This window comes from Chionomys nivalis, chromosome 1 (genome assembly GCF_950005125.1).
Source record: "Chionomys nivalis chromosome 1, mChiNiv1.1, whole genome shotgun sequence".
Classification (NCBI taxonomy): Eukaryota; Metazoa; Chordata; class Mammalia; order Rodentia; family Cricetidae; genus Chionomys; species Chionomys nivalis.
In genome coordinates, this window is record NC_080086.1 from 91264430 (window position 1) to 91276172 (window position 11743).

At 38.9% G+C, this 11743-nt stretch overlaps 1 protein-coding gene across 3 annotated transcripts in view; it reads left to right on the forward strand.

The window, feature by feature from the left end:
* Atad2b (ATPase family AAA domain containing 2B) overlaps nt 1-11482 on the forward strand; it is a 132567-nt gene extending 121085 nt beyond the window's left edge. For all 3 annotated transcript variants that reach the window (XM_057769870.1, XM_057769882.1, XM_057769876.1), the window contains one exon: nt 8145-11482. In XM_057769870.1, the coding sequence (XP_057625853.1) occupies nt 8145-8186 (42 nt within the window). In that variant the 3' untranslated portion in view covers nt 8187-11482. The remainder of the gene's footprint in view (nt 1-8144) is intronic.
* Nucleotides 11483-11743: the final 261 nt, after the last annotated feature.

The following is an 11743-nucleotide window of genomic DNA, read 5'->3' on the forward strand; positions in this document are numbered from 1 at the left end:
TTTGGCTTTGGAGAAAGGAGTTTACTTACTCTCCCAGTAAACTGTCTGTGTGCTGTAACCAGGAGCCATCTTGAGAGAGGGACCTATATTCTGAATTTGATCTGTTCTAGGGGAAGAAATCCCAATGTATTCCTACCTCTGTGATTCCATATACATTCCCCAGAATTGACTACTCTCACCTTGTGACTGATTCTGGCATAAACCACTGGAGTGCTGCCTTGTGGGCAAGGGCACCACAATATAGAGGGGAGCAAAGGGTGTATCATCCTCAAGAACTGTAGATTTGGGGAAGCTGACCTCTGAGACCTAGGGTATTGCCAGTCACATATAGCGTGTAGCTTCCTGGGAATGCCAGGATTAAGGACAAGTTCTTGTGGGATTCTGTCACCCTTCTATCACTGTCCCACATGGGTGTCTGTCACTAACAAGACCAGAAGAAATCTCAGTCTGTACCATTTTGGTTCCATCGATGATAGCCCAAGGTGCACAGGGTAAAGTTTAGAGGAAACTTTGGCACTCGCCACATGCCACTCTGTTTCCTTTGAGCACCTCAGCTGAGATGAACTTTTCAACTCACATCATGATCCCTGGTGGGCAGGGCAAGTAACAAGAGTTGAGAGAGAAATCTCAAACTGCCTCCACCTTCAGGTTCACGCAGCTTGGCATGTTGGTGTGGGTCTGAGGTTCTGCTCTTGGGCACACCTGCAATAGCAGCATGTAAAGACTCACATACACAGTTGCTTCCACTACATCTGTATAGATAACCTTCCTTAGTTGTTCCTGTAAGTTGTTCGCTGGCTGTTACACAGAGAAACCCTGTCTTAGAAACTTCCTCCCCCCACCCCCCAGAAAAAAAATCATAAGCCACAGTCATGTTGGTTTGATTTTAGGGAGGTAAAAATGGTTCAACATATTGCAACTCAGTAAGTGTAATATATCCCTATGAATAGAATGTAGAATAAAAAAAGCTTATTGTCTCAGTAAATGCAGAAAAATTTTGATAAAACTCCATATTCATTATACTCATAAAAATTGTGTCTAAGAAACCACTGGGTAACGTCACACTGAATGAATGGGTGTCCTAGTTTGCTTCTCTCTTGCTATGATAAAATACTGACCAAAGGCAGCTTGAAGTGGGCAGGCATCTGTCTCACAGGTGGTAGCCATTAAGGAAAGTCGGAGCAGAGACTATAGGAGAGTACTGTCTACTGGCTGCTTCAGCATCTGCGGCTATTCAGCTTGCCCTCACACACCTATGACCACCTGTAAACTGAGGCTGCTCGTTCGTTTCCAGCTACTCAGACCTGAACAATCACACAGAAACTATATTAGTTACAATATTGTTTGGCCAATGACTCAAGCGTATGCCTAACTAGCTCTTACATCTTAAATTAACCCATTTCTATCAATCTGTGTATTGCCAAGAGGCTGTGGCCTACCAGTGAGGTTTGTAAGGTTCCAGCTTGTCCTTCTTTCAGCAGCTACATATGGTCTCCCTGACTCCACCTACTTTCTCTCTATATCTCCGGATTTGTGCCTGGCTTTACTCAGCCATTGGCCGAAACAGCTTCTTTAATAACCAATGGTAATAAAACATATTCATAGCATACAGAGGGGAATCCCACATCAAACAATGATCAAGAAAAGAGGGCACTGCTCTCTACATCAAACAATAATCAAGAAAATACCCCACAGACATACTTGTCACAGTCCAGTCTGATGGAGGCAGTCCCTCATTCTAGGTTCTCTCTCTCTCTCCAGGTGACTGTAGTTTGTGCCGAGTTAACCAAACTAATCAACACAATTGACCCCTTTCAGCTTAACAAAAGCATATACTATGCTTTTTCTTGTCCCCAAGATCTCAATGTTAATATCACATATAAAACACAGTATAACTAAAATTTCAACAAAGTCCAAGTTCTCTTTAAAAATTTGAAGTCTCTTAGCTGTTGACTTCTGTAAGATTCAAACTAGGGTACAGTTACAACCAGATCAAAGGAAGCCAAAATCCAGGGTATGTAGCTCAGTGACCAACATCTGGGGCACATGATCTTCTGGGCTCCAAAGACTTGGGTAGTCCACCTCTCCAGCTCTTGCCATCTGAGACATAACATTGCTTTGGTACTCTACTTGGTGACCATCCCACAATCCTGGCATCTCCAATTTAACTAAGGCTGCACCTTCACCAATGGTCCCTTCTGGACTTTCATAATGCCAAGCCTCAATGATTTCCACCTTTCAGTCCTAGAACTTTCATACCACCAAAAACCAGTAATGTGGGAGACTGCTAACGTTAACAAGTTCAGCTGTCAGTTTGAGGTGATACCTGGACCTGTGACTCTGGACCACAGCTTCCATGTGCTAATCATGAAGAAGACTTCTCAGTGATGTTGGTCTCTTATCGATCACAGCTGACCCTTCAGTCTCAGCTAACTATACGTACCATCAGTCGTCCCAGTAAAGGGTTTACCTCAGTTGTTCTGCTTTCCTGCTAATCACATCTGATTCTTCAACCCTAACTGACCAGAAACCACACATTCTTAATTCAAATATATCACAAAGATGCCCCTACAGAGTCCTTGAGGGACTCTCAAACTTTCCTCTGAAAATTTTAAGCTAGGCCTTCACTGTCTACATTTCTGTCAGCATTCTTCTGAGCTCCCACATCAACAGCTCATTAAGCTCTGAGTATTTAATGACTTTTCTAGCCCAAAGCTCTAAAACCAACCACAATCCTCCCGAAAACATGGTCAGGTCTCATAGCAATGTCTTACTCCCTATACCAACTTCAGTTCTAGTCTGCTTCTCTGTTGCTTCAATAAAACGCTTACCAAAAGCACCTTGGAGGAGAAAGGGGTTTATTTGGCTTTTAAGTTGTAGTTTACCATTGAGGGAATCCAAGGTGAGAACTTGAAGCAGAAAGCACAGAGGAGCACTGCTTACTGGTTTGCTTCAATGACTTACTCAGCCTTTCCCCCTTTTTTAAGATTAATTTATTCCTACTTTTCGTGTATGGGTGCTTTCCCTGCGTGAATGTTAAGTGTATCATGTGTGTGCAGTGTCCACAGGCCAAAAGAAAACATTGAATCCCCTAAAACTGGAGTTACAGATGATTGTGAGCCATCAGAGAGGTGCTAGGACCTGAACCCAGGACCTCTGAAAAAGCAGCAAGTACCTTTAAGTGCTGAGCCACCTCTCTACTAATTCAGCTTGTTTTTTTTTTTTTTTTTTAAATACAATCCAGGGCCATCTGCCCATGGGTAGCATCTACTCCTGGGTCCCACATCAATCATCATTCAAGAAAATGCCCTTACAGACATGCCCATAAGACTGTCTGATAGAACAGTTCCTCAACGCAGATTTTTTCTTCCTAGGTATGTCTAGGTTTGTGTCAGGCTGGCAAAAATAGCCAGCACAATGTAAAAAAACTGAAAGTGCTTCCTTTAGGATCAGAAACAAGACAAAGATGTCTGTTTTATTGCACTTATGCAAAAGATTACTAGAAATTTTAGCCAGTACAATTAAACAAGAAGAACTGAAAGACAAATAAGAAGGTGAAGTTATTCCTATATACTAATGATATGATTCTATCTTAGTCTGTTTTGTTTTGTTTTGTTTGTTTTTTCGAGACAGGGTTTCTCTGTGGTTTTGGAGCCTGTCCTGGAACTAGCTCTTGTAGACCAGGCTGGTCTTGAACTCACAGAGATCCGCCTGCCTCTGCCTCCCAAGTGCTGGGATTAAAGGCGTGCGCCACCACCGCCCGGCTTATCTTAGTTTGTTCTATTGCTGTGAAGAGACATCTTGACCATAGCAACTCTTATGAAGGAGAACATTTAATTGGGGCTTGCTTACAGGTCAGAGGCTTGGTGTATCATCATGGCAGGGAGCATAGTGGTAGGCACTGCAGAATTGGTGTTGGAGAAGCAGCTGAAAGCTACATCCTGATGTACAGACAGGAAAAACTGAGCCTAGCATGGACTTTGGAAACCCAGTGACACACTTCCTCACAGAAGAGCACTCCCTCCAACAAGGCCACACCTCCTAATTCTTCTAATCCTTTCAAAGAGTTTCCCTCCCTGGTGACTAAGCATTCAAATATGAGCCTATGGGGGCAATTCTTATTCAAAGCACCACAGGTTCTATTCATAGAAAAACCTAACAATGACATCAAAAGACTCTTTGAGCTGTGTAGAAAGATTTAAAGACTATACCAGGTGACTGTTGGATGCATGATTCAGTAAAGCAGCAGAATACAGAAATCCAATTAGTAGCTTTTTTTATAGACAATGAATTTGCAAAAAGTAAGCATGTTGGATAGGGAGACTAGGAGTAAACTTAAAGAAGTGGAAGTCTTCCATCATGAGAATTACAAAATACCAACAAAACAAATTGCAAGACACTCTATGTTCATGGATTTGAATTATTAATATTGTTAAGATATTTATACTACTCAAAATAATATGCTGATTCAATAAAATCCCTACCAAAATACCAGTGACATTACTCATAGAACTAGGAAAAATAGTGATAAAATTCACATAGATGCACAAAAGAACTTAAACTGTCCAGTCGCGAACAGAAAAGAACAAAAGTATAGACAACACAATAGTGATTTTTAAGATATACTACACTGCCTTAGTAACCAAAAACACATGTTATTGCCATAAAAACAGACATCAGAGACTAATGGAACAGAATAGAAAGCTCAGAAATAAATCAACAGCTTTTTTCAAAGAAGTGTAAAAATATCCTTTTAAGAAAAAGCAGTCTCTCTAACAAATGCTTCAGGGAATACTGGATACCCACATGTAGCCAACTGAAGCCTAAAGCCTTAACAATCAACCTACCTAAAAACCTCAAAACAAGTCATACAACGTAATGTAAGATCTCTGAGTGCTAACGTATAGAGGAATCATTTTAAGATACTGGTGCAGGCGATGGTTTTTTGGATAGGGCTCCAAAAACACAGGAAACAAAAGCAGAAATTGACAATTAAGGTTACATCAAATGAAAAAGCCTTCTACACACACAGCAAAAGGAAAAAAAACATCAACAGAGTAACATTACTAATCAAAAAGTAACCCAGTTGAAGTAATATTGGCACATGATCTGAATAGAGACTAACCAAGAAACAGATAGATTTCAATAAATATACAAAAGAATGCTCAATATCATAAGTCATTAGGCAAGTATAAGTCAAAACAAATGAGTTACCAATTCAGTTAAAATAGTAGTTTTTAAGATAGAAAAAATAATACAAATGCTAACAATGGTGTGGAGAAAATGGACCTTTAGACACTGTTGGTGGAAATGTAAGCTAGCCACTCTGGGAAATAATACAGATGTTTCTGGATAAAACGAAGAATAGAATAACCATATGATTGTTATGTCACTTTCCTGGGTATAAATGAAACCAGAATATAGAAGAGAGACTCTTGTGGGACTGGAGAGTTGGCTTAGTGGTTAAGACTGCCCTTCCAGAGGACCTGAGTTCAATTTTCAGCACCCACATAGCAGTTTACAACTGTCTGTATCTCCAAGATCTCACATACATATTTGCAAAACCACAATGCACATAAAATAAAAATAAATAAATTACATATGTAATAAAAGAAGCAAGTCAGGTGGTGGTGGTGCACGCCTTTAATCTTAGCACTTGGGAGTCAGAGGCAGGTGGATCCTTGTGAGATCCATGTATCTCTCTTGTAGTGGTCTCCTTATTTCCTGTCTTCTCTGGGGTTGTGGGCTATAGGCTGCTTATCCTTTGCTTTATGTCTAATATCCACTTATGAGTGAGTAGATATTAGACAAACATAGCTTGTTTGTCTTTCTGTGTCTGGGTTACCTCTCAGGATGGTTTTTAGAAATGCTTTCAAAAGATGCCGTAACTATAGTTCAGTAGCCCTTTACAGACTCTTCAACTCATGATATGTGTATATATGGAAATATCACAGTGAAGCATGCTAACTGTATAAATAATATGTGCTAGTTACAATTAAATAAAATTTAAAACTTAAAACCACTAGAAGATAAGTTCACATTTTTTAAAATCAATAAGACAAATATATGTGCATACACACACACACGTATATTCCAAAACATGCTGCACTTGATAAAACACAGCCAAACACAATGTGTTTTCTTTGTTTGGATTCTAGACTAGTGAAATTCTATCACATTTTTGTTGTTGTTGTTGTTCTGTTTTTGTTTTGAGATAGGGTATTAGGTGTAGCCTTGGCTGGCCTGGAATTCTCAATTATTTCATAACCATATTTTATGAGTTTCATCTTTTTCAAAGCTATATAAGTTATACAATATGTAGAAGCTTCCAGAAATGAGAAAATAAAAATATTGCTACCCCCTGCCATCTAGAGGGTCTTATAAGTGAGCTTTATTGGGAATTAAACTACCAAGGCCATCTGAGGGAGGCAGAAAGAAGAGCAAAATGGTGGAAAAGCCAGCAGATTTTAAAATAGTCAGCAGTGTGGTGAGCTGAGCTAATATAGGTTGTCCGGATTGATCCAGACCTAGATGCCCCTGCTAGAGGTAGTTTAACCTTTGGGGAAGGTTAAAGGAGATTCCCGGAGGATTAAGGATGGTTTCTGGCGAACAGAAACCATTTTAGATCTGCTTTTCCAGGAAACAGAAACCTGTAGGCTTGTGTACCTGGCAACAACCCTTCTGTCTACCTGGTCAGAGTCCTCCTGTTTAGGGCAGTATCACTTCACTTCTGTTTGGGGGAAGAGGAGCTTTGGACCTGACGACCTGACAGTCATTTGAAATGTCTTCCAATGTTTTACAATACCTAACTTTCCATAATACTTATTATTAATGTGTGAGTATGTTTTTAAAATTTTGATCGTATTGTATATTTTGCTTTATAATTTGATTTTCTTTCCCAGCAGTGAATCATAAGCCATTGAGTAGGTGATTTTAATTGAGCACATAGAATAACTGATTAATCAGATAATAATCTGTTTAATATTAATACAGATCAGATTTTGTTAGAACTGTATGAAGGTAGAAAAAATATATTTGGTGTTGGTCTATCCTAATGTAGTACAGTTTACAGAGGTGTGTGTGTGTATTTTTTTCCAGACAGTTTGTCCATGTTGTAGACCAAGCTGGCCTTTAACTCACAGAGATTCATCTGTCTCTGCCTTCCGATTTCTGGGATTAAAGGCATGCACCACCACCACTGGGCATTCAAAGAAATTTGAATGAACTGCATATTCCTCTGAGTGGGATTTGGAATCTTTATACTCTAGAGGCCTACTCTAAGGCGTGGGAGGGTTGGTAGAATGAACAGTGCATGTTGCTGGTGGTGGTGAGCAGCTCCCTTAGCCCTCTTCCCCTATCATCTGGGATAGAATGGAAGGAGGGATGTGGGAATAAGGTGCAGCCTCATTTTGTTATAAACTTTCCTGCAATGAACACATGCTGTTGGTTTTAGTAGTCAGTAAGGTGTATTGAGTAAGGGAGGTACAGATGCTGACCCAAGCTTGCTCGAGTCCCTCTTCTGACTTTGGGTGTGGTGGTAGACTCCTGCAGTCACAGGGCTCTGGAGGCCCAGACTGTAAGGATTGTATATTAGACCTCTGCCTGGGCTACATAAATACTTCTTAGCCAGCCAAGGCTATCTACTGCAGTCTCTCTCTCCTCTCAATACAACAAAATGAAATTCTGATCTTGCCACTTAGTGGCCACCAGATTATTTTCTTCTGTGCCTCCCTCAGGTTTGTTTGTTTGTTTTTTAAATGGCCTTATAATAAATCCTTTCAATGCTTTCAACATTATTGTAGGAATTAAGTTATATATATGTATGTACACTTCATATGGGTATGAATATATATCTTATATACCTATTTATTTACTTATATAAATATATCTGGAATATATTTCTTAGTGCAGTATCTGGCATCGTAAATTATTGAATGATGCTATCTTTACCATCCCTGTTGCCAAAGAATAAAATAAGCAGTACTTAGAATTGTCTAGGGCAGATGGTTTTACAGCAGAGTTGTAAAAATATTCAAATTGAACTTGTATCTCAAATTCTTTACTAAAAGTTTAATGTGAGCCTTTTGTGGTGAGAAATTCCTTTGTCTCCTATAGTGGATAACAGTTACTTCTTTCTCTTCTAGGAGATGGAAAGAACGGTTCATATGTTTGAGACATTCCTATGAACTTGTGAGACGAGTGGTTTCTCCTCTCCAATCTGCTCCTGCCGAGCGGTCTTCTGAGCCATTCCCTTTCAGATTGCACCAATCCTGCGCAGAGCCTTGGTGTAAAGTGCTCGCTCACTCATTCTTTCTCTGTTGAATTTGGTGCTATTGTCTCAGGTACCTGAAACCAACCAGCCTACAAGAACCAAACAAAACTTCAGAAACATGTTGTATTTTCCACAAATAAAAAATACAACCCCACAGCTTGGAGATTTTGGTGCTACGGAAACTGCTTTCGCTCTGCCCCTCTCTTCTACCCTCTTGGAGAGTCTCTTAGGGAGCAGACCAGCATACCAGAGGGAACTGGATGGGGCAGTTCTAATTGTGCTGAATTGTTGGAAATCGTGGGCGACCTGCTTTTTCTTTTTCTTTTTCTCTTTTCTATCTCTGATCATATCCCATCCCCTCACCCCCAGGTATTGGACTAAGACCTGTTTTAGAATTGGCTATGGTGTATTCTGGTGGACAACTGAAGAAACTAGGTGAAATTAGGTTAGGCTCTTTAGAACTGCCTTTAATGTGCCTTTTTATTCATTTGAGAAAGATGAGGCTTACTGGATGGGCTCATTTGTAGCAAATTAATTAGAATGTTTTATTTGGTTACAACCTTGAAAATAAGTTTTGATACTCAGTGTCATTAAGAGACAACAGTATTCTGTATTAAATGCCTGTCTTGTTCTCAAAACAATCAAGATACTCAGTAATCCACGTGATATGCTAGTTTGTCATCTTTCCTGTGGTGTGTTTCCAGTTAAAAAAAACACACACTAAAACAGCAGCAAATGATAAACAGTCCACAAAACCCCATGTACTTCTCCATATTGCTGACAATGATGACCAGAAAATAAATAGTTGGTGGCCATTCTTCTGTCAGATGCAATTTAATAATTATTCATGTTTGAGTTACCAGAGAAAAGTGGTTTTCATGTATAGTCAATTGTTATTGTTTTGTTTTAAAGCCAGGACTTGCCAAATGGACAGAAAAGAGGAATTTGTTTGAAACTCTTTAAAACTCATTTTCTGTATAATTGCAAGTGAGCTCTGGTATATCCTTGAATAACAGTGTTAACATTTAACCCTGTCCCATGCTCACATCTTCACAATGCTTCAGTTTGATTGGAATCATTTTGGATCTTGTTGAGTGATTTCAGTGGATTGTGCTTATGAAAATAATTATGGGTTGTTAATTTTACAAAACTTTCTAAGAATTTGGAGACACAGTCTAGGCAGTTGCAAAGAGGCAAAGGCAATGCAGTGACATTTTTTATGAGATAATTTTTAAACAAAGTACAGAAAATTTTGCAGACAAATTGGCTTGCTATATTCCTTTATTATAGCCGTTAACTGCAGGTGTGTCTTTCCAATATATGCAACACATATTTGGGTTTTAATTAGGGCACATGGTTGAGGACTACTGCAGAGATACTGAGCTACCTCAGCTTTTGTTTTTAGTTACCAACAGTGTTTACAGGGTCCTGTAACACTTTGCCACCGTTTACACGCTGAAGCTAAGGTACCTGTCTCCTTGTCTCTGGCTGTGGTGGTGTGCAGAGAGCTCGCGCTGGCTTCAGCTACTGCAGTAATCCCAAGTGCTTTTGCATTTACCTTCATGTTCACCGTCTTCTAGCTTGATTTTTTTTTTTTTTGGATGATCCTTGTTTTCTTTATACCTGGTCTGAGGTTTTCATGGCATTTAGTTAGTCATGTAATTCAAGATGCTACCATGTAGACACACTGTATTTTTAAGGTGGGCAAGTGTGATTAACGATGAACCATTTTAAAGGGGAGGTGATTTGAAACCTCTAATTTGATTATTGGGAGGATTTTCATGCTTTATTTAGTATTTATTACCATCATACCAGTGCAAACTATTTTACTGTCTAATACATTAGCATTTTGTATTTTGATGGAAATTGTTACAGAATTTAAAGATTTGATGAAATAAGATGTAGCAGATTTTTTGTAGCGAGTTTCTGGTAAAAGGGTTTTTGCAAGTCTCAGGTTCTTGCTGCGCTATTTTCTTCCTTAGTATTTATTCCAGTTTCTCTACTTCAGAAGCATTCTGTTCAAGTAACAGCAGCACTTGTGAACGGAGGAAAACCGCACATGTTCTAAGGTTTCCGAATCTTGCACGTGAATTTTTAGCCATCAGTGAGTTTGACAAAGCAAATTTATTTATTTAAGCATTAAAAATGCTTTCAAAAGATCACGTCTTATTTTATGTTTACCCTTGATATAGATGGAGAAATCAGGAAAACTCAGTATAGGAACTGCCACTTTGAACAGTTTAGGTCTCAAAGACAAAGCCAGTCCCATGCCAAGGGGGGAGATGAGCTGAAATTGCACCAACTCTTCAGGCCCCTTTCCCCCCAAAGAGAAACATACTATGCCAGTTTTACAGATATCTGGTGGTTCTATAAATAAAAGCAGCTTGTGAAATTATCCAAGTTGACTCAGTTTTGTTTACCTTTCTGTAAAGTTCTTAATTTTTGCTGTATAGCATTGGCAAAAATAATGTACAAATTGACCTCTGTTCTTACTTCCTATGTGAGCATTATATGTGATAAGCTCCTGTGTAAAACCTTGCTCTCAGATAAATAAATTATGTATCCCAGCCCAGCCAAGCAAAAGTTCATGCTCAGCTGTGGGAACCCTGGGAGCTTCTTGAAGATGATGGAACTGCATTAGGTTTGAAACTGATGGCTGTGGAATAAATTGTGTTTTTGAGCTTGAATCTTACCTGTGATTAATTTTTTAATGTCCTTTCATGACTTGATTTTTCTCATATGCCAATGTATTTGTAGGTTTACTGGATTTTATTTTTTGGGAGTGGGGTGGTAATTTCTTATCTTCCCTTGTTTTGATTAAGTTGGTTCAGCTATGGTGCTAATCAGTAGGTTTCTTCAGTGTCAGGTCCCGTAGCTGAATGCCATTGCTGTTATAATTATTACTTGTAACCATTTTGGAAGCTTGAATTTGGGCTTGTACCTGCATCTTTTATATTTTGTACATTTGGTTGTTTAGACTTCGGGAGTCCTATTTGGTTTTGGTCATGTATGTCTACTCTGTAGATTAAGTAGACTTCAACTACGGTCTATTTTGGGTTTGTAGTTTAATTTAGAATTGTGTTAAATTGATGTTTTACATTTGACTTCATTTTACATTAGTTTGGAGTAAATTATTTAATTTTTGAATTCTGGAATTTGAACATTTACTGTAATTTGTAATATAACTGCTGTGAAATACTTGAATAAAGATGATAAGAAAAACACGCCTTTCTTTCGCATGATTGCAAGTGCTGTTGGCTGCATCTGCAGGACTGCTTGTCTTTCTGAAGTGCCTAGTTCTACAAAGAGCACATGTTGTGCTTAGTAAGTACCACCATCTTGTTATGTTTTCTTTAGATTTTAAGTATGCCTCTGGATTTCTTAACTGAAAGGCTTTCTTCCCGTTGAAAGAGTATAGTTTTAATTTAATTGGAAATTTTGTTGTCTAAACTATGTTGGACAGAAGCAAGT